General features: G+C 45.7%; 1 protein-coding gene across 3 annotated transcripts in view; it reads left to right on the top strand.

The window, feature by feature from the left end:
- ATAD2B (ATPase family AAA domain containing 2B) overlaps positions 1-23,997 on the top strand; it is a 945,800-nt gene that overhangs the window by 457,661 nt on the left and 464,142 nt on the right. For all 3 annotated transcript variants that reach the window (XM_086926259.1, XM_086926261.1, XM_086926260.1), the window contains exon 18: positions 18,300-18,486. In XM_086926259.1, the coding sequence (XP_086782385.1) occupies positions 18,300-18,486 (187 nt within the window). The remainder of the gene's footprint in view (positions 1-18,299; positions 18,487-23,997) is intronic.

Below are 23,997 nucleotides of genomic sequence, written 5' to 3'. Positions count from 1 at the left end.
GACAAGATTGTGCTACATTCTTGTCCTTCCTTCTTGCCAAACGTTGTCACTGCCTTCCACATCGGGCAGACTATCACTGGGCCTACTTTCTTTCCGCGTCCGCATCCTTCCAGAGAGGTAGAGAGGCTCCACCGTCTGGATCCAAAACGTGCGCTCTCATTGAACCTGAATCGCACAAAAGCATTCCAGGTGGATGATCAGCTCTTTGTTGGCTACGCAGGTGCCAAGAAAGGCCGGGCTGTTCACAAGAGGACTTTCTTCCGCTGGGTCGTCTTGTGTATCAAAGCCTGTTATTCTGTGGCTAAAAAGGAACCTCCAGTGGGGCTGCCTGCCCATTCTACCAAGGCAACAGCAGCCAGTACAGCTTTGGGATGTGGTGTCCCCCAGCAAGACATCTGTCAGGCAGCCACGTGGGCTTAACTGCACACTTTTATGAAGCATTATTGCCTTGACAGTCAGGTCTGGAGAGACGGCTTCTTTGGCCGTTCTGATCTGCGTGACTTTCTGGTGTAATCTTATTCGCAGACCCACCACTGGGGTTGATATTGCTGGGGTATCTATTCTAAGCTAAGGAATCTATCACTAACGTGTCTCTTTCAGATGCACAAGTGACTACTTGTGTAACGATATATCTGTAAGAGGCATTAGTTAGCGATAGATTCCTTACCGCCCCACCCATCCTCCCCATTCTCTGAACTGATTTTTAGGGTTGTCATCCTTTCGGGCCCTAGTTTCTATGCACCAGTGGTCAGTATCTTACATGGCTCTGCATTCCTGTTGGGCAAAGTGGTGTACAGAACTGATGGCAGCGCGTGTTGGTGCTTCAAGTAGCTCCAGTGACGTAATCTCGGCGAATACGACACCAACGACGCATGCGGAGCCATACAATGACGCCTATCGACGCTCAGGGGGTACTGCTGACGAAAGCTTTCCAGATCCAGTCTGATGCCTGGGGATATTCTGAGGCAGTGGTCTTCAAACTGTGGGTCGTGCCCCCCTGGGGGAGTGCAGAGTCATCTCAAGGGGCCTCCAGTCCACATCACCCCAGTGGCAAGCAGAAGCCCCAGAATATACTCACTAGTGGTTTTAATTAGTGCAGTTTGTAACATGTTTCTGTCATTGTGCACTTTCGGCCTTACAGGTGGGCTTTTTCTGAGAATGGCTTGGACTCGTGTAAGGAACAGCTTCGGAAATTCATAAGGTAGCAAAGAGCTGCCCAGGGTCACAGAGCACCAGTCCCTCACTTTGATTTGAAGGTGGCACATTGCCTGTGGATGTTTTACAATTCCAGCAAGGGGTTCTGTTGTATATTAGTAATGCATGCGTGTTTATTATTTCAGTTTCATTAGCCAGCATGTGGTAGGTGACATTTTGTTTTGTTCGACCATTTGCCACCATCGGAGGACGTCGCTCTAAATGACACCGAGGACCATATTTTGAGTCTTTTCAGGCCCCAGGAAGATTTACTCCTCTCTGGCGGCGGCCGCAGCCGGGTTAGAAATAATCATTTTCACCTCTACCATGTGTTGGAGGGCAGCATACAGACTTTTCCCAGGCAAGCATCTGTCTTTTAAAGGTGGCCACTTGTGGGTTCTTCAGTGGGCTTCGTTACTATCTGCTGTGTTGTACTTTTAAGCAGACAATAGGGTTCCCACCTTTCCCAGGGAGAAATAATGGTGATATTTTCAGGTTTCGAAATTCTGCAAAGGCCTGAACACGATACCTAAATAGAACTTTACATATACTTATCTGTATACATTTTACCTTGGCTTTATAGCCTGTATTACCTTTTATTATCAGTCCGGTATTATTAAGAGAGCTCCAGAACGCATCTTAAAGTGCATTCTTCTTATAATTACTGTTTAAAGTATGTACACATAAGGGGAAGAAGTACTGGTGTCTGGCAGTTCTGTATTGGCTGGGTCATTAGGGGGTAGTAGGTTGTTGACCTTCCATTGCAAATATTTTTTAAGAGTTTCTAGAACAGTTTAATGCTTCTCATTGCTTAAAAGTACGCACTTTCTGATATCTACCGCCTTCCATGCCCTTCATTGCTTGTTTTTGGTCATGGGCAAGTCTTACTCCAAGTGTTGTACATTTGTTAATTGCATGTCACTCCTAAGCACACTGAAACTATGACAATGTGACTCATAAGCAGTCTAAGAACTTGGCAACTATGGTCTGGGTGTAAATTTGGTGGGCTTTCAGAGTAGGACGTTGTAAGTACAAATCAGACTAGTGCTTTTGCAGAGAGAATCTGAATGGGGCTTTGGTAAGAGGACCTGGATGGGGCTTTTGCCCAGTGGAATTCCCAATATATTGCTGATTTAGTTAGCCTTCTTACTCTTGTCTTGATCTACCCTTTCGTATGTTTGAGGGGGGCCTGAACCCCAAAAAATTTGCTCAGGGAGGGCTTGACAGAACAAAGTTTGAAGACCACTGTTCTAAGGTAAGGAATCTATCACTAATGTCTCCTACAGATATATTGTTACACAAGTAGTAACTTGTGCTTTAGGGAGGTGGACTGGGCGGGAAGAAATAGTCTGGTTTTAGTAAAATTCCCAAAGGAATTTACTGCAATAATAATCAAATTGATCCCCTGCATGCTTCTTTCCAAAATATCATTTGCTACCTTATACCGTATACATTTACAAAGGTGTAACTTGGCATATTCATCCATACGCCTGCACCTTGCAGCAATTGCGGCATACTTGCAGAACAGACAACATCTGTCTCTTTTTAGAGTACCTGCAATCAAAGCATTTATGGAAGGCTTAAAGAGAATCATTCCACCCAGGTTACCACCTTCTCCAGTGTGGAACCTTAACGTGGTTCTTACAAGGCTCATGGGACCCCCTTTTGAACCTCTACACAAATGTGAACTGCAATTCCTCACATGGAAAATAGCTTTCCTTATTGCTATCACCTCTCTTAGAAGAGTAAGTGAGATACAAGCGTTCACTATACAAGAACCTTTCTTACAACTACATCGTAACAAAGTTGTTCTAAGAACAAATCCTAAATTCCGTCCAAAAGTGATTACTCCTTTTCATTTAAACCAATCTGTAGAGTTACCAGTGTTTTTCCAAAACCCTGACTCTGCAGCAGAAAGAGCTCTGCATACCCTAGAAGTTAAGAGCTCTTCTCTACTATATAGATAGGACTTAATCTTTTCGGAAGACAAAACAATTATTTGTATCTTTCTCTCCACCTCATAAAGGCAACCCCATCTCTAAGGGTGAAATTGCAAAATGTATACAAGTCTGCTATCAAAAAGCAAAACTTACATTAACAGTTCCTCCTAGAGCGCATTCCACATGCAAGCTAGGAGCCTCCATGGCTTTCTTAGGGAACATCCCCTTAGAAGACATATGCAAGGCAGCAACATGGTCTACAACACACACCGTCACTAAACACTACTGTTTTGATGTGCAAGCCAAGCACCAAGCTGCAGTAGGCCAAGCTGTTCTTAAAACTCTTTCAAACAACAGCAATAGATACAGGTGACCACCGCTAGGGGAGACACTGCTGCACAATCAATGCATAGTGTAGTATCTGCAGCTCATATGCCTCGAACGGAAAATGCTACTTACCAGTATGCATCTGTTCTTGGCATGTAGAGCTGCAGATCACTACACGCCCTCCCGCCTCCACGGGACTTGTATCTGTTCCAGTTTCCATCTTACTTAGATGCACACGTATAGACATCTTTTCTTTATTTCTACTAACTCCATCATTTCCCATCATGGCGAAAAACAATCTAAGGATGGAGCCGATGCCCATGCGCACTATCGTCCAAGGGAGGAGTCGCCTATCTCGTGTCTACAAAAGGGTTCTTCCAACGCGACAACAACATGCAATCATCCGAGCCCAACACCAGGTGGCGATCTAATGCATAGTGTAGTGATCTGCAGCTCTACATGCCAAGAACAGATACATACTGGTAAGTAGCAATTTCCTTTAGTTATTGCAATGATTCCTAAAGAATATAAAAGTATTTTAAAAGTTGACACTGTAGACACTTTTTAGTGCAAAACCAGCAATGGTATCCAATGGAAGGAAATTCAAAGCACAGGTAAAGTAGGTTCTCGTTATTTTTGTAATCCAGTACTGGACTCCTAGGTTCAGCACTGGGGTCTCTACCTAAGACAGGCAAGTAATTCCGTTTTAGTAGTTGGTAAGATTTTTAAGGAATATTTTAACATTTCAAAACTTCACACTTAGAAGAATTTTCACAGAAAAACAGTCAATGGTTTCCTATGGCAGAAATTTGTTTTACTAGCAAACACAGGTGTGAAAACTTTTGCGGTTCACTACTAGGCTACAAGGTACAGTATTGGCTTCTCTCCTGACCCAGGTGAGTAATTCGAAATTCGTTATTCGGCTGATTTTAGATTACTATTTTAAAGTTTCAAAACCTCACAGAAGAAATTTCGGGTCAAACCAGTCAATGTTATCCTATGGCAGGAAAGTGAGTCATCGGTTTTCAGGTGAGTACTCAACTGGTGAAGTTAAGGTTCCGGGCATAGATACAGGGGTCCCCCAGGGTCAGATAAGTACAGTTGGTACACCCTCAGTGGCACAGGGGCGGCTGGGTGCAGAGGTAGTTAGGCCCAATGTTATCCAATGAGAGGCAGGGGGCCTTCGGTTGGTGGCTGCTGGCTAGCAGGCCACGCTGCTGTGGGAGCTGGGCTCCTTGTCACTTGCTCAGGGCAAATGGGGAAGTAGGATAGGACAAAGGTTGCAGTCCTAGGGGCACTCGGGCAGCGGGGTGCAGAGTGCTTTTGAGCCATTGGGCGCTCAATGTTATTCAACGAGGATCTTGAAAAGGGAACAAAGGCTGCAGGCTCTAGGATGGTGGAACTTCTGGAGCGACCAACACTTCGAGGGGTAAGTTGGGATCTTGGAGGATAGGTAGGCACACAGGAGTTGGGCACAGGGGGCCGTGGGGCGCCGGGTGCAGAGGTGTCTTTTGAGGTTGGGAAATCTTACCCCCTGCTGGTCGCGGTTGGAGGGGTCCTTTGTCTGAGGCTGCATGCGTCGTCGGGGTCGTCGAGAAAGGTCCTTGGGCACTGGATTCCAGGTCAGAATCGCCTGGGGGACGTCCTCAGGGTCCTGATTCACTATGGCACAGGCCAGGCTTGGCGAGTGCAGAGTGTGCAGGGTTCGCTGTTCCAGGCTGATGCCAATGCTTGTTACTTGCTTTTAGCAGTACCACTGCTCGTGGGAGACCCAGGTAGTCAGTCACAAGGCAGTCAGGTCCTCTGGGGATTTTGAGGTTGCTGAGCACTGGAGATGCCAGGGTTTAACAGGAGTAATTTCAAGGGTCGACAACCGGGTAGCGCTGGGGCCAAATTAGTTGGTGTCTTCCTCTTTTTAGCAGCTGCACAGCAGGTCTTCGTGTTCCTTGATCTTCTTTCTTGTCTTGTTATCTGGATCTGTGGAAAAAGGTTCAGGATGCCCCTAAATACTACATTTTGGGGCGTTAAAGGTAGAGCAAGGGCAGGGACCAAAGGTCCCTATCCTGGGGTGGGTACACTCCCTAGCCTACTCCTCTCCTGTGGGAGGGTGGCAGGAGCCTAGCTGTGATTGGGCAGGGCTCCCCATCTTCAAGATAGCCGGAGCCTGGGGTCGTGCATCACCTCGCCTCTCCCACCTGAGGGGTGGAGTTGGCACAGGCTGCCACACCCCCCTTTCTAACTTAGGTTTTCCCGCCAGAGTGGGGGTCCGAACTGGTGGGGGCCAGTTGCTGAGTACAGCAAGTGGTCTGGAGAAGCTCACAAAGGCGGAATGCCTTTGAAGCTTCCCCTGCCCATCCTGGGGGAGGAGGCTTGGCACCTCGTCCCAGGATGTGGAATGTTGCAGGCCCAGGAGAGCGGGGAGCTCTCCACCCAGGGGTCCAGCAACATGTCTGCTGTGTGGCAGCCTAGGCAGCCTCTCAGACAAGACGTGGATTGTAGGTTAGGTTTCAGGGGGCATGTCTAAGATGCCCTCTCTAGTGCATTTTACATTAAATCCCACACTGGCATCAGTGTGGGTTTAATGTGCTGAGAAGTTTGATATCAAACTTGTCAGTGTTCAGTGTAGCCATTATGGTGCTGTGGAGTTCGTAAGGACAACCTCCCAGCGCCATATACTCTTAATGGTATCACTACACTTACAGTGCCCAGGAATGACCCTGGGTACTGTAGGGGCACATGGCTTAGGCACCTGTGCCCACACCACTGGCATAGGACACCCAGCTAGAGGGGTGGCTGATGTATGCCAGGGCAGTGGGTTTGTGGGCAGGGCACACAGGGATGTGTGCCATGTCGACTCTGCTTAGTTCAGCACCTAGACACTCAGCCTGTACAGGCAGTGTGTGGGTGTCAAGGTACAGGGCCCCTAAGGGTGGCACAATAAGTTCTGTAGCTCTTAGGGGTCTTCTCTGGTCACAATGCCCTGGGTACCTAGGGTACCTTTTAATAGGGGCTGACATGTGGCCAGAGATGCCAATTGGGTTTAGGCTTTAGTATAATTTTTAGTCCAGGAACACAGGCCCTGGGTACCTGATTGGCAGGGACCCAGGGCACACCAAGGAAATGTGCATTGAGGTGCCGGGTTTTTAGGAACCCGGTGGTGCCAGGGGATAACACCCGAAGACCTCTGAGTTCTCCCTGTTCCGGACCACAGAAACCAAGAGTCTTCTAAGTGAAGTCAGAGATCGAGTTTTATTGGCTGCAACCAAGTAACAAGCGTCCTAGAATTACAACAGCATGGGTCGTAAGTTCACAGGAGACTGTTCGTTTTTACAGAACCAGCCTTCTCCTTTTATACAAAAATAACAGCTGCAGGCAAGAATTCTTCAGTTTACAATACGGTCATATACATATTTCCACAATAAAGCAAAAAGCGAAGTCATGACGGCCAACCCACATTTTAGATGTCCAGTTCGTGATGGATTTCCCAGCCAGGCCCAGAACTCCCATCAGATATCGATGGAACCCCAATAAAATCGGGCACCTCCTCATCGTAAAACCGGCCATAAACAAGAAACATGGACAGGTGTATGTGTGTGGATAACATGGTTAGTATGTAGTGAATGGTTTATGGCATGTTGTGCCTTGATGCTATCTTACTCGGCCACTGGGCGAGGAACTGCCCGAACAGGTTTAGCTGGAGGCAGTGGAGTCAGCTCGGCCAGGTCATGGGGAAGTCAGCTAAGGTGGACGTGTCCTTTCAGATCATGCTCGGCCTCAATCAATTGACTATATGAGGGCAAGCCATAAGATGGATGCCGTTCACAAAATGGAGTCCGAGGGTTCGGGACGGAAACCACGATTTAAGGGTGTTAGCATCACTCAATCATGACGCAAATGCTTAGGGATAATGTCCTACTCATTACCGGTCTGCCGACACCAAATTCGTCATGGTACGATGATATTTTGTGACACGAGTGTTGGGCCTCGGTACCATATTACAGCAGGGTCCAGAATTTCAGAACCACAGACCCTCCTTTTGCCCTCATATTAGGCAATAACTCATGCTAATCTGAGTCTAAATCTGTATTCATGAATTCACGGAGATGCTGCAGTAGCATCATTCTGTTGCTCAATTCGTCCCTTGACACAGGCTTCCTTACACATGAAGCAGCACAGAGGCCACATATTGCAGGAGCGCACTGCACAAACAGGCAGAACATAAACAGAATGGCTAAGATCATCCCAATGAAGATCAGAGTTTTCCATCCCCAGGCAGATATCAGTTCCCAGAACCACCCTAGCAGGGACCAATCCCCTTTATCCACGTGAAGGGAATCAGAGATTTTGTGCAGTTTGGAGATGGCCTGGTACACTGTCGGAGCATTATCTGGGATGAAAATGCAGCAACTGGATTGGATCACTCTACATACACCACCACGGTCTGCAAGTATGACATCTAGGGCAACCCTGTTCTGAAGAGTCATAAGTCGGTCCGACTGGAGCTCAGCTGTCAGGTTACTGAGGGCACCGGCCGTCTCGGTCACGGCGGATTCAACTACCCTCGTTAACTGGCGAATGTTCCTGCTGTTCACCATAGGCGTAAAATAACCAGCTGGAGTTGGGGTTCCCCTACCGGGATTGTACTTCAAACACACCATACAGTTCCTGACCAAATTCTCTGCGCATTTCGGGATACCACTATTCTGCCATACTGGGGCCAATAACTTACAAATTCCTTTCGCACTAATGTGAGCCATTCCATAGGCCATTGTCACCACTGCAAGCACATATGCATCGGGTAACAGCCATCTTCGATATTCTGATAATTCGACCCAACAACCATTCGCATCCAATCTACCCTTGCTTTCTCTCCATTCATTCACCTCTTTTTCAGTGGCATCTGATTGTATAGACTTCACACTTTCAATAGTGTCCTCACACATACCCACATCGGCAATCCATCTCGCAGGACCTACAACATACATTCGACTCATCGTGTTCCTTGCAGTCTCTTTCGCAACTTCATCTGCAAATGCATTCCCGCGACCAACATCATCTTGAATCTTTCTGTGTGCGCTGCATTTCACAATCGCGACTTGTAGTGGCAAGGTCAGTGACTCGAGAAGCTCGTTCACTAGCTGACCATGTTGGATTCTTGCCCCATGTGACGTCAGGAACCCACGTTCACGCCACAGTCTTCCAAAGCTGTGAGCCACGCCGAAGGCGTATTGGCTATCTGTATACACATTCACTCGCTTTCCTTTTGCCAACACACATGCTCTTGTAAGTGCAATCAACTCTGCTGCTTGCGCAGAATTGTGCGGTATACGTGCAGTCTCTACAATTGTGTGCAATGTTGATACAGCATATGCTGCAGTCGTATCACCATTTGGCAGCCTGAAGCATGAACCATCAACCCATAAAGTATCATTACATTCAGGAAGGGGAGTGTCCTGCAAGTCTACTCTCCCTTTTGTCTCTTCTTCTGTCCTAAAGCAGCAATCGTGTCTTTCAACCTCATCTGTCTCTGCCGGAATAGGCAATAACGTAGCGGGGTTGAGTGTATCACACCTCTTTATGTGTATGTGACTTGCTAATAGTGTCAGTTCATAACTAGACAGTCGAGCACTAGTTAAATGCTGCGTCTTCGTTCTGTTTAGTAAAATGTCTACTGCATGTGGGACCATAACGATCAGAGTATTATTCATGACTAACCCAGCAGACTGTCGAATACAGACAGCTGCTGCAGCAGTGGCCCTCAAGCAACTTGGTAATGCCTTAGCTACAGGATCTAGAGTCGCTGAGAAATACGCGCATGGGCGCTGTTTGTCCCCAAAGTGTTGTGTCAGGACTGATAATGCGCAACCTTCCTTCTCATGGACATATAATGTAAAAGGCTTACTGTAGTCGGAGTTGCCCAACACAGGAGCCGAACACAATGCATCACGCAACTCGTGGAAACTTGTCTGACAATCTTCAGACCAAGGCATAGGATCGGGTGTGTCTTTACAGATTAGTGCCAGTAAAGGTTTAGCCAATAGTGAAAAATTCGGTATCCATTGTCTACAGTACGATGTAATGCCCAAGAAAGCACACACTTCTCTCTGTGTCCTTGGGACACTCAATCATGCAATTGCCTGTATTCTTTCTGGGGTCAGTCTCCTTCCCTCCTTCGATAAGATGTGACCTAGGTAGGTCACTTCTTGTCGACAAAATTGCAGTTTTGAAAGGGAGACTTTGTGCTTCATGTCACATAAATGACGCAACAACGACGATGTGGCTTGCTTGCAAATCTCTTCGGTATCTGCAGCGATCAGTAGATCGTCTACATACTGAATCAGAGTCGCACCATCAGGTAGAACAATCGTGTCAAGTTGTGTTTTCAGAGCCTGACTGAATATCGATGGACTTTCACAGTAGCCCTGAGGAGCGCGTTTGAAGCGGAAGCTTCGTCCTCCTAGATTGAAGCCAAAAATATCTCTGCTCTCCTTAGCAATTGGGGTGCGGAAGAAAGCGTTCTTCAGGTCAATCACCGAAAACCAAGTGGCTGAAGCTGGAACCATTGTCAATAGGGCAGTAATGTCGGGAACAACTGGAAATTGTGGCACAACAATTTTGTTCACTTCTCTGAGATCAATTACAAATCTGTACACAGGTGGCTGTGAAGGATCAGTACGCTTTAAGACTGGCAAAACAGGACTGTTACAAATGTTGCCTGTTGTCTCTTCAATGACATCTTTCTCGATCAGATCGTAAATGATCGCTAACAACGCCTTTTCACATTCGCTAGAGATCTTGTATTGGGACTACGTGGCAACCTAACATTGGCTTTCAATGTTATGACATACGGTGCTATCTCCAAAAGACCCACATCATTCGAACCACTAGCCCAAAGTATATCTGGAAGAGATGACAATTCAGTTGGAATATTCTCCTTTGCCCAATACATTGGAGAAATCACTTTCTTACCTAGTGTAAGTTGTACTCCCGAAGGAGAACAGTACAAAGTTGCATATAATCTCTTTAACAAATCCAACCCTAACAAATTTTCACCACAACCTGTTGTAAGAATGAGGGGTGCTTCTAATTCACATGGGCCAACAGAAAGGGGCATAGGACTAGAGATCGGGTTTCTAACCGGGGTGCCAGAAAAACCTACTGAAACATTCATTTCGCCAGACAAAGGTGCGCCAGGAAGTTTTGAGTGCATAATAGAACTTTTTGTAGCACCAGTATCCAGCAGAAAACGTTCTGACACTCCTGATGTAATCACCTCAACATAAGGTCCATTCTGATCTACTGGAACTGAAACAACTCCCTCTCTTTGTCCATGGCTGCCCTAGCAATTATTACCCTCGCTCTCGTTTTCTGCATAATAGTCATCAGCATAGTACTGAGCTGACCTAGAAGACACATTATTCTGTTGCTCAAAGCTTTTCATAGAATTCTGAGGCGGAAAAGAAGTGGCATTTTGGGCGGAATTTCCAGGGCCCCTACCCCTAGGAGCCTGTTGAACACCTCTACCTCTTGCACCAGAAACACCATTTAAACGTCGCGATAAAGCTGGACAATTATTCTTGAAATGACCCTCTTCCTTGCAATACGCACACTGATTCGGACCATACGGTAAACGCTGATGAGAAAACTCGTTTCCTTGCGGGTTTCTCGAATACTGCTGTTGTTGCTGATAATTGGGCTGACTAGGAGTGCGAGGCGGATAGGCTTGCTGGAGAAGAACTTTAGTTTTTAAATCTTTAGTCTTTTTGTCTGCCTTATCTAGCTCGTCTTTGCGCCTATTTTCGTAGTACTGGGCTGTGGCTAAAATCTGCGCTGACATGGAAACAGCCCAAGCACTCTCTGAATCTTTCAATTTGTTACATAGTTCAGGAAGCAGGTTATGTACGAATTTGTCTACAAACAATCTTTGGCCACCCTCGGTAGCCATATCCTGACCACTGTGGTCGACGAAAGTCTCTTCAAACCTTGTGAAAAAGTCAGACGCATTCTCATCTTTCTTCTGCTTGCACGCAGACAACTTTTCCCAATTCACACGCAATTCAGGCATTAAAGTCTTCATATAGGTAATGATCCTACCAGGAAGTTCAGCTACTAAAGGCTCGGGTTTGGAACCACCAACTTGTCTAGCATCTGCAGCAGTAATATTAGCCCACGTGTCACCTAGTTCTTGATCATGATCTGCATGACGAATCTTACTCCACAAGGGCTGTGGAACAACATTCCCAAACATGTCTACATCTGCTAAATTCATTATACACGAGCTTGCAGTCTGTGATAACTCCTTATAATACCCTGCCGGGTTTTTGCGAGGATCAGGTAATGTCTGCTTGAGTGCTAAAACTTCAGATCTTTTCCAGGGGACATGTACCCATACACGCTGGAAATGTGGTGGAACTAGTGGATTTGCATTCGCATCACCTTGCCTCCAAAACGGAGAAACCTCTCTCATGGGGTACTGTCGCGGCTTTTTCCTACCTGACACGTCATCCTCATACAATGATCTAGAGACGTTTCCCTCACTCCTATAAGACAACAACAAATTTATTGCCTTTTCAACGTCGGCACCTACAATAATGCCTTCATAGAACCTAAAACGCATACAGAATAATTCCTTCATTTTGCGTTTTGGATCGTTTGTCTCCAAATCTTCGCAAAGATATACACACATCTCTTCGAATACATATCTCTGAGTGGGTGCATCCCATTGTCGGAAGACCTCCATAACAGACTGAACATCGTATCGAACAGTGTCAGTAACCCATTTGCGTGCTAACTCATTCAGCATTTCTCTTTCCTCATAATCAGGTAGTTGACTACGCAACTGTCTACGTCCTGTTTTAGGGGTCGTTTTAGGCGACCCGAAGAAAGGTGAGAACAGACCAGTGACAGTACTTGCCACTCTCTGTCGAACAGAAGGAGAAGCTTGCGGAGAGGCAGACGTGCCAGAAAAGACAGGCTGATGAAAAGAGGAAGTCGAGGCAGTGACAGAAGTAGTATCAGGATAAACAGTCGGAGCGGTAGGCAAAGTCGCAGAAACAGTAGAGGTAGTATGTAGCAAAGGCGGCGGCCCTTGAGAAGGCTGCGCCGGAGAAGTAGGAACCAGCTGAAGAGGAGCTGGTGCTTGTGCAAGAGCTGCATTTCGCAATCGCTTCGGGGGTCCAGTAATACTTGATGTGTATGGGGGTGGTGAATTCAATAAATGGGACATTAATGGATCTTTCTCGGATGTTCCCTTCGAACCTTGTCCTTCATGTGGCAACATTGGGTAGCATTTATCTACTGCTAGTTTCTTGCTTCTGAGCATTTGTTCACTCTCTTGCTCTTCCTCATTATCCCTGTATGCAATGGCAGCTTGTACCATTGACATACCTCTTTTATTTTTCTTAGCTAGTTTTATTTCTTTCTGTTTGGCTTCTTTGTGCCACAAGCGAAAAGAGTCAAACATCGCCGGCCGGGCTTTCTTCTTGAAGAGTTTGACCTCAAGGTTATCTAAAACTTCTGCGTCAAAGCTACCATATTGGGGCCATTTTAAAACACCATCTTTTCTGGTGTACTTTATCCATACCTCATTATATGTGATAGGGCCTACTCCGTGCTTTATGTAGAGCTCATATGTTGGAGTTCCAATCGGAGGAACCGGACACGAATCCTCTAATCGGGAGTCCTTACTACAACCAAGACAAAACAAGTTTCCAAGTCTGCTAAGACCAGGCATATTTGCTCACTAGTCTAGCTTAAACTTCAAGGGATTATCTATTTATGATATTCTCGTGAATACACGAATCCCTCGGTTTTGGCGCTTGCAAGTTCCAAACAAGGTATATCTCAAAGATACCAAAACTAAGAACAAAACTAAGGACTGGGAGATGCTCCACTTATACTTAACTGAAGTATTGAAGATCGATGACGTCACTAGAAGACTCGTCTATCGTTTCGCTCTACCAAGGATCACTGGGTCCAAAACAGGGCGATAGTCAGGGCAGTAGTCCTTCGTAGCCGTCGGGACGCGGGGAACCTCGCAGCAAAGACCTTCGGAACCACGTCGACATACAGGGGTCGCTGAAGTGGCTGGCCGTCCTCTGGAATTTTCACACGAAGCTCCTCACGAACATCTGGCTTGGACCGATACCGCTTGATAACGCCCCACGTTGGGCGCCAACTGAGGTGCCGGGTTTTTAGGAACCCGGTGGTTCCAGGGGATAACACCCGAAGACCTCTGAGTTCTCCCTGTTCCGGACCACAGAAACCAAGAGTCTTCTAAGTGAAGTCAGGGATCGAGTTTTATTGGCTGCAACCAAGTAACAAGCGTCCTAGAATTACAACAGCACGGGTCGTAAGTTCTCAGGAGACTGTTCGTTTTTACAGAACCAGCCTTCTCCTTTTATACAAAAATAACAGCTGCAGGCAAGAATTCTTCAGTTTACAATACGGTCATATACATATTTCCACAATAAAGCAAAAAGCGAAGTCATGACGGCCAACCCACATTTTAAATGTCCAGTTCGTGATGGATTTCCCAGCCAGGCCCAGAACTCCCATCCGATATCTATGGAACCCCAATAAAATCGTGCACCTCCTCATCGTAAAACCGGCCATAAACAAGAAACATGGACAGGTGTATGTGTGTGGATAACATGGTTAGTATGTAGTGAATGGTTTACGGCATGTTGTGCCTTGATGCTATCTTACTCGGCCACTGGGCGAGGAACTGCCTGAACAGGTTTGGCTGGAGGCAGTGGAGTCAGCTCGGCCAGGTCATGGGGAAGTCAGCTAAGGTGGACGTGTCCTTTCAGATCAAGCTCGGCCTCAATCAATTGACTATATGATGGCAAGCCATAAGATGGATGCCGTTCACAAAATGGAGTCCGAGGGTTCGGGACGGAAACCACGATTTAAGGGTGTTAGCATCACTCAATCACGACGCAAATGCATAGGGATAATGTCCTACTCATTACCGGTCTGCCGACACCAAATTCGTCATGGTACGATGATATTTTGTGACACGAGTGTTGGGCCTTGGTACCATATTACAGCAGGGTCCAGAATTTCAGAACCACAGCCTCAGGTATCGGGCAAAAAGTTTTGGGGGGTACTGCAACAGAAACTCACTTTCTCACATGGGAGAGCTGATGAAAGTTTCCCGATCCAGTCTGGCGCATGAGATATTCAGAAGCTGTGGAATCCCCAATTAGAGTATCCATCAGAAAGAGCATTACCGATGGTATGTAACTTGTTCTTCATAGATTTATGGTGATAAGGCGCCAAATGAACTCATTAAGGAAAAATCGGATTTCCTATAAGGTTAAGTATCGTTTCTTACTACAGTGGCAGTACATCAGGTCTCTAAAATGTATACTTGCATATGTTCAATGAAAAAAACCACAATTAAAAGCAGTGTTATAATTCTTGTTCAAATGCGCAAAACTACTGAATATAAAAAGTACTGAGCGCACGCCTTTAATAGCTTCATTCATCTTGTTTAACTCTTGCTTGACCCCCTGGTTTTTCGAGCCCCGTTTGAAAGTGAGTGTGTTGCACGCCAGGCTTGTGGTTTATGGTGTCACCTGTAGCTAGTGATGGCAATATAGGAACATGTAACACGGTTACTCTTTATGGATTAGCTTCGAGTCTACTCAACTCTTTCCCCACCATGGCCTGACTTGCACTGCTTGGAAGCCAGCTGTAATATTGTTTCCACCGTGTGTCATCTAGTGTACTTTGGGGGCCTGCCCCTACTATCCTTAATTAGTTCTGCTTATTTTTTTAGGTCTCGCCCTGGAATTCGCATCCGAAGGATGCGTCCAGGGTCGGAGACTTATAGCTATCGGACACGGGGGAATGGAGGACAAGAAACTGTCACGAGCAGATTTGGGTGCGCGAACGCGCACGTTCCGTCCTGAGTCACGCCGTGCACTTCCCTCCCATACTCCCAGCAAGTCAGCCTAACGCGCATGCATGCACACACACGCGCACACGCACTTACACAGACACGCAGGCACCCAGACAGGCAACACCCCCCCCCCCCCACAGTCACACACACACGCATACACACAGACTCCAAGACACACACACACACACACACACACACACACACACACACACACACACACACACACACACACACACACACACACACACACACACACACACACACACACACACACACACACACACACACACACACACACACACACACACACACACACACACACACACACACACACACACACACACACACACACACACATACATGCCCCCCCGCCCTCGCAGCCCAGCAACAAGGCGAAGCCCCACTCACCGGCTTCCTTGGTGCAGGGGCTCTCACCGGCAGCAGGGTAGGCTCCTGCCTGCTCCGGTGCTCCAAACAATCGCGGCTCTTCCGTGGGAGGCGGGGTAGGCTCCCGCCCTCCTACTTCCTGTTTCCGGTTGTCCCGCCCAGCCTGCCTGACTTCCTGGTCGCAGGCCGGCGGCGGACTGCAGCACGCCCTTAAGCAGGGGTTGTTCTGGAGACTGGCAACGTTTTCTTCCAAATTGGCCAGTAGCGTACATCTTAAATTGCATCTCTCTCTGCACTATCATGCGAGGCCCAACATGAATCGTTTTGTACATATATCAATTTGTCTAACGTGTCAAATGTCATTAGACAGCTAGACACATTGGCCCCTTCCAACTTTGGGCACGGATGGTCTTAAGAGACCTTTGCAGATATGATTCACCTCGGATTGCTCATCTTTATACATTCCATTTTCGCCTAAAGAGGATGTATTTGTTTCTTTTTTTTATTTTAAGAGTGCATAACTGACAAGCTCCTCCATGGCATGTGGCCTTTTTGGCAAGAGCAGCTTTGCAGTGGTTTAGCATCCTATATTTCCATTATAAATCCCTGCTTGTAAAGTGATGGCTGAAAAGCGATCACGCCACGGGAAGGCGGTGTCACGCATGACCTGCAGCCACTTCCCAGCTATGCCTTAAAGTGAAAGTAAGAAGTTTTAATACTAATTAACTTGGGCTGCATTTTTCCTGAAATGTGAATTATAGCATCAAATATATATGTACTTTTATCTCAATTGAGAACATGTTAAATAGCTATGTAATGTAAATGTAAATCTGTATTCAGCCCGGCATCTTCGGCCCAGTACAAGAGACAGCATGCATCAGCACATTTGCTTCAGAACGTCTCCCCTGGTAAATTCTGAATCTTATCCAGTCGAGTTGTGTTCTGTGCATTATGGTACATGCAGTCTTGAATTAATGACCCAAGCAGTGACTACAATCAGGAGGCAAAGAAAAAACCTGGCCTGGATAAGCTACTTACGAATGCAACCTAACAATTGTTGGTCCTCAGTAGAGATCAGTGAAAACAATAAACTGAAATCAGCACTCCAAGAAAAATTCCCTGGTTCATTGTATGTCCCTACAAATCACCATACAACACGGACCGACGGTGGACATTTACATCTGGCGCCCCATGCCACGCAATGATCTGATACGGAGCGGAGACCAGACAGGGAGAAAGGCGCCATTTCTGACAGACTCCTCGGTCGTAACTAGGGGCAGGGAAGCCGCGGCGCCAGTACCAAAGCCGGCAGCGTCCTCCCGCCGGCGGGCGCTCCTGAGCCACGGCTCTCCAGGGAAGCAAGAACGCACTGCCATGGCGTCTCTGGCAGGGGCACGACGGCTCAGCTGCCACCTGTTCAACACAGTGAGGCAAAGGCTTCATTCAGCTTTTTTCCCTCAAATAAAAGCAACCAAGCTCACTGTGCGCGAGCTTCATGCTTATTGCATAAACCGTAGTATGCATAAACCATTGTTGATGCCTCGATCCAAAATGCAGAGCCCTTATATAGGTCCGCTCTGAGTAAAAGCCTGTCAGTCCAGATATTGAGGCTCTGCATTGTGGGAGGTGTCCAGATTTAATAAGGCGATAAGCAGGAATACAAGTCCCATAAAGTAAATCAAACACCTAGACGCATGCGCTATTCACGATTTTTCCTTGAAATTTGAGAGGTCTGAAAATACTCGAAACAATTAGTCTTGTCAGGTTTCCCAGTTCCATGGGTGACAGACGACTCATCACGAGGGAGGCTGCATGGCCTCAGTAGGCCCCGGTATTCCCATCCCCGAGGCCGTATCTTATTGTAATTGAGAGAGCCCCCCCAAGCCCATTATGACCCTATCACCCAGAGCCTGGCTTCAATATAGGTGAGTGCCCCGGTGCCCACTACGGTCACCCATATGGTATATGTACTTTTTTTATGCAAAGAAAATTTAAATACTGCATAAATGACTTTTCTACAACACATATTTTATATGTACCTTTTTATGCAAAGAAAATTAAAATAGCGCATAAATAAAAACATTGCCATTTACAGTACTAATAGCTCAAACTTAAATAATGCGAGACCTATTGCATTGCAAATGCTTGTTTTTATGAGCATTTGCGGTGCTGCAAAGGTCATGCAAGGGATGAATTGACCTTTAAATGCTCTGAATGTGCTCACCAGTACAGAAACCTTACGTAATATGAAATAGCCATTTCTAATTGAGGAAAATGTCAGTTCATAGGAGCACATTTTAACCAGACGACTAGAAAAGCCGGTCACATTGTAAAAATATTTTTCTATAATAATTTTCCAGGTTTGACTCACTGTTTCCCTGCATGTTCTTGTACGATAAGGTAGTTTTGTTTATAATGCTTTTTTTTTTTTTAATTGTCAGACCTCTTTCCCACACACATCCTGTCTGATGGGTATTTATTAACAGTGGGAGAGGAAAACTAAAGCAGATTGTCGATTGAGAGCTCGCTCTCTTCTCTTGTAGGTCAGCACTTCACCAGCCCACATCTTACCGACCAAGATTACTGCTTTCTGGAGAGGTGGGGTCGGGACAGACTTCACACTTTGCTCCAGCTTTATTGCACAGCCTGGAACAATTTTCTGTACACCAACTAGATCTACCAGCACTTTACTCTGTCAGTGCCAAAACACCTGAAGAATCGTGCGCCCAGGTCAGTATTCTCATTCCTGCCAACTATTTTCATTCATTTGTGTTTAAGGTTGCTTTCATAACTGAAATGACGCTTTGATTTGGTGCTTACTTCTTTAAATGTAGTGCTGCAATGCTTTTCAGGTCTCAGTGCCATCATATAATTCCATATATGCCTCTATAAGAAAATGGGATAAATTGAGGTAGTTCACTGTGGTTCTTACAGATTTTAATTTTTTTAGCTGCATCCATAGTTTTAAAATTAACAGGATATTTAGAGAGAACTAGAATTCCGAAAAGTTGAACTCTCTTAACAGAATGGGGAGGTCGCACCTAAAAATAAATAAATTATATGTTTAGCGTACTACCCAACTCCTCAGTGGGACTTTCACTAATGGGTTTGAGTAATACTGAGTAGATCAGCTTTAAATTCTGTTTATACCGGTTATATGACAGAACCACGCATGCCTTTAACATTGCGCATGCCTTTACAACGCTGTCAATGCATCTAATGCATCATTACCATGCATGTATTTACAACAAAGAGCTTTAAAACACATATGTCTTTACCACAAAAAGTTTGTTGTAAAGGCATGGTTGGTAAAGGCATATGTGTAGTAAAAATTTCATTTTTAAGTATAATATATGTATACACTCACCTTGCCACCCTAAAATACACATATATATATTACCTACTGTCGCCAGTAGGTAGTTATAGTTAGGATCGTTTTCCATAGGAAATCCGCAACATTCTATTGGGAATAACTTTGGCGCGGAATGAGGGATCTGCCTGTAATTTTCCTTAAATTTGCATCACTGCGCTCCGCTCCTTCCCTGAAAGTTTGGGGGGGATTCGTCAAGCGGGAGCCGAGATAAAAGAGGGGTCCCAAAATGTGTTTTCCCCATGTTAATTTCCATAGGGCGGTTGGACTCTTTTTTAGCCCGAACGGCTAAATGGATTTCCACCAAACTTGGCAAAATTGTAGGGACTGATAGCCCGATGTGCCTTTTCTATGTCTCAAGATATGTGCTCCAGTGGATTTTGAGTAATTTAGGTTAAAAAAAAATATATATCTATAAGCGCGCCCCGGTACGTGCACCGGGGCGCGCTCCAGCGCGCTACGCGAGTTTCGCGAGCAGAAAGCTGATTGGCTCTCGGGTGTCTGTCAACATTCCAAACAGTCCGGAGCGGCCCCCATCTTGTGTCTCGGTAGGATCGAGACACAAGAGGTGGCAAAAACAAAGGGGGAAATGACCAAAAGGGGGCAGGGTAGACCACCCTGACCCCCTAGGTTTGATGTGGGGGCCATAAAAGGGACCCGCGGGTATTTTTTTTCGATTTGCCCGGGGGAGCGCCCGGTACGCGCTCCGGGGAGCGTACCATGGGGAAAAAAGAATGACAGAGTTTTTAGGTCGAGCATTCGAGACCTCTTGTATACTTTAGTATACCTATTGTTTACTTGAATATGTGGACACGAGTCGGACTCGTGCTTTTTCAGTGTCAGATTTGTCCTTGTGAGTGCGCGTTTGCTGCTGGCATGAGCTGTGAGCGTGTACGGCTGCGTCAGCAGCATCTGTTCTTGCGCTCCCCCATGCTCATGCTTTCACTTTTGCGACGCCACATGAGCCTCTCGCAGGCACCTTCACTGCCGCCGACCTCTCCCCCACAGTGCTTGGTATCTGTAGCAGAGACACCCGCCGACAGATGGCTTTTGCGAGTGATGACGGAAGTTGCTGGTTTATAGTATGTCACGTAGATGTATCCGTGTGTACACTTACTCCGCAACATGACGTTTATGACGCGAGCACAGTTTTTCTGTATTATCACATATGTCAGCTTCCCAAACATGACGGGCCGTCTTTAATTTTCTTAGGCACTTGTTATTATATTGGCCATCTTTTTTACACCAATCAAGATGCCCTCTGGTACAGTGCCTGCCGTCACCATCGTAGTGGCATTCATCCTTTCAGACGTAGGTAGGCCTATTAGAGGTAAAGAAAACCTTGTTGGTGGTGCACGTCAGCACCTGTCTCTCATACGAATGTAGCGTTTCAATTGTATAGACCCGTAGTGTTCCATTTCTTTGTAACGTCACAGGGTGGAAAGTGAGTCTCTGGCTCACAACCTGTCAAGTTTGCGCTAAGGGTCCTCTGACCGTGAACACTGTTTTATGTGGAGCTTTTCATTGAAAAGCATTTCATAGATAAACATTCAGGTGGGACATAGTAGACGCATACAATTGTCTGTCACTCAGAGACAGTGCACACATATCCAAAGGTAGGTGCAACAGAGTCACCTATAGATGGGGCAAGAGCCGCCGACCGTGTATCGCGCCCTCAGGCACTCTTGACGCCCTCATTTACTCTATTGCTTGTGCGAGTTCCTACGGTCTTCACTTAATTCTCCAACACCAGGAGCTCTGCGTAAATTAAACAATTGCATGTGGTTAGCATATAACATGCCTTCGCGTCTGGTCTCCCCAGGGCCCCCTACCCAGCTAACAGCCCAGAGATCACATTTTTTTTTATCTTGCGTCCGCACCATCTCACGCAACCTCGGCAGGTGACTTCAGGCATTCAGCTGTCATTTCCTGGTATAAATGTCAATTTCTTTCTGTTTCTGAGGTAAATGACACAAGTTGAATATTTTTTCACAGCATTATTTTTAGCATGACTTGATTGTGATTTGGACCATGCGCCCTGCTGAAGGTTAATGTCGGGTCACAGCCCATGCAAAACTAGTTATGTTTTAGTTAGGAATATGCTTCGGCTCTGCCAATTGACATTGTGATCTTGAGCAATGTAAGCTGTCAGATGAGCTGCCTTGGAAGCGTGCCAACGCTGACAGAAGTTGCTATGACGTGCAGTTCACATGTGTGCGGATCAAATGCTCTGCACAGAGTTTTTTTGTTTAATATATATATATATATATATATATATATATATATATATATATATATATATATATATATGTATATATATATATATGTGTGTATATATATATATATGTATATATATATGTGTGTGTGTGTAAAGTGGTTGCAGCTGCATGTCTGGGCATTAACCCCCTACTAGGGCTGCCTCTGAATTGTATCATTTTTCAGACGCTAAAATAAGTAGTAAAATGATTACAAGTAAAACGCTTTGCTTAAAAGTGCTATATGAGGTACAAATCATTATCAACTTTACCTGTGTCCATTTCTTACTCCATTAAATGTGAATATTTTTGGTACTGAATGATTAAAATGTTGGCAGCTTTTGCAATTTCCGATAGAGCCCAATGTTAATATTGTATTGTTCTAATACTTATTTGTGTCTGATTTTTGAGGTGGCTGTCTGTTCATAAGAAGCCAACTTATCTGATAAAATACAAGCATGTATTTCAATGACAGTTCATATTGAATATTCGGTCCATCGTCAGGTTTTTAGTCAATCATCTCTATTGTCTTCCATAACTTATGACTGTAAGCTTTGCTCTGTACTGATTTTTACGCTTTGGTGTAGTTGTGACATGTAGACACCACAAACACAATTGTATTTATGTGTACAATAGGCCATAAGGCAGAATGTTAGAACATACTTCACATTTCCTTGCTGCTCACAACTGCTTTCATTGCTGATTTTCATGTATGTTTGAAAGTTAGAACAAATATAAAACAAAGCAAAAGGAACTAAAAGTACTACATTCTACCAGTTTAGTCACTGAACGTAAAGTGACTAAATACATGGGGGGGAGAGGACATTTGTTGCTGACCAACTCACAAAGTCAAATATTTTAAAACAGTAAATGCCTCCCTTAAAATGATGTGTACGTTGAAATGTGTCTTCTGCAAAACATGTTAGTGCGTTGTATGAGAAAGGAATGAATTGGGAGCCAAGCCAGTTCATGATCTCTGGTCTCTCCCAGTCAGTGCCTCTCCTTGCTCTCAAGTGCCAGCTCCACAAACCCAACAGTGCCAGCTCCTCAGTGTTTATCAGTGGTATTGCTGCCAGCTTCTTACACTTTGCATCAGTGCCAGCTCCTCACTCTGCTCGCCAGTGCTACCCACCCACTCTTCTTACCAATACCCTCACCTCATTCTTCTTTTCGGTCCAGCTCCTCACACTGCTGTCCGCTTCCTGCTCTTCATACTCCCAGCCACTGCTAGGCCCTCCCTCTGCCCACCTGTGTGAGCTCCTCACTTGACCACCAGTTCTTTAACTTCCCATTAGTGCCAGTCCTTCCGTCCACCTGTGACAGCTCAGCAAGCTGCTCACATTGTGTGCTACTTCCAGTGCCTTCCAGTGCAGAGACTGATGCTACCCACAAGTGACAGAGCCGTACACTACCCTCTAATGTCAGCTTCTTTCACAACTGACCAAAATCTACTACTCGCAATCCTTACCACTGCCGGTTCCTCACACTGTGCTCGTGCATTTTGTAACTGCCCACCTGCGACAGATCCTCACACTGTTCACCAAGGTCAGCTCTTCATGCTAGCCTCCGGTGCAGTCTCTTCATACTGCTCACCGTTGCACACGCCTAGCACTACTGATCAGACCGGACTTCCCACAGTTCCCTCCAGAGCCATCTGCCACACAACCCACCGGCGCCTGTTCCTCTCACTACTCACATGTACCGGCTGCTGATGCTACCTACAAGTGTCAGATTGTCACTACTTGCAAGTGAAGGATCCTTCTTGTGCCCACAGTTCCTCTCGCCATAATACTCATCGGCTCCTCAACCTGCACATTTCTGTCCACTTCCCAAGCTATATATCAGACCCATTCGCTGACAATGCCCATATCTTTCAGCTCTTCTCACTGAGCTTCTGTATTAGCTCCTCATAGTACTCACCAGTGCCTGCTCATCATCCTGCCCAGCATCTGGAAGCTACTGGGGCAGTTCAGGTTCTGTGATTCATCCGTCCTGCTCATTTCGGGTGGCAGGGATTTGATACTGATTTTTCTCTTTTTCTCTCTCGCCCCAATCTCCACTCTTTTCTATGACATTATCTTAATTTCAACTTCTGGCCATCATTTTGGTCTCTCTTTTATTTCACTCTTCTGCTCGATAATCTACTCTTTCAACCTACTTCTGGAACCTTCCTTCTTGCTGTCGTACTATAGACTGAGGTTAACTGATTACAAGAGGCCCTTAAACAGCCACCTGCACCTCCAGGCCAAGTGTTGGCACAGAAGAGACGTTCTGAGGAAGGGAATAGGTACTAACTGAGAGACCCACATTTAGGGCTGACCAAATTTTACCAACAGGTACCAGTGGTACTCACGTTTTTACTTAAAAGAATGCAAGTTTCAGTTGTGCACCTTTTCCACGCTTTAAAGCTAGTGGCTCTGATTAAAGTTGACACTGGATTTTATTATTTCACTTCTGCTCTTGGATTTTCTTCACATTAAAATACACTGAACATATTCTTCACAAAAGTTGTTTACAAAAGCTTAAGCTATTGCCATTATAAATTACAGTAACTTTTATTTAAGTATTAATTATTAAAAAAAATTAGAAGTCATTGTTATTCGTAATATCAATATA

The sequence above is a fragment of the Lissotriton vulgaris genome, chromosome 6, assembly GCF_964263255.1.
Source record: "Lissotriton vulgaris chromosome 6, aLisVul1.2, whole genome shotgun sequence".
NCBI classification, from domain to species: domain Eukaryota; kingdom Metazoa; phylum Chordata; class Amphibia; order Caudata; family Salamandridae; genus Lissotriton; species Lissotriton vulgaris.
This window is presented reverse-complemented; position numbering and strand designations above follow the sequence as displayed.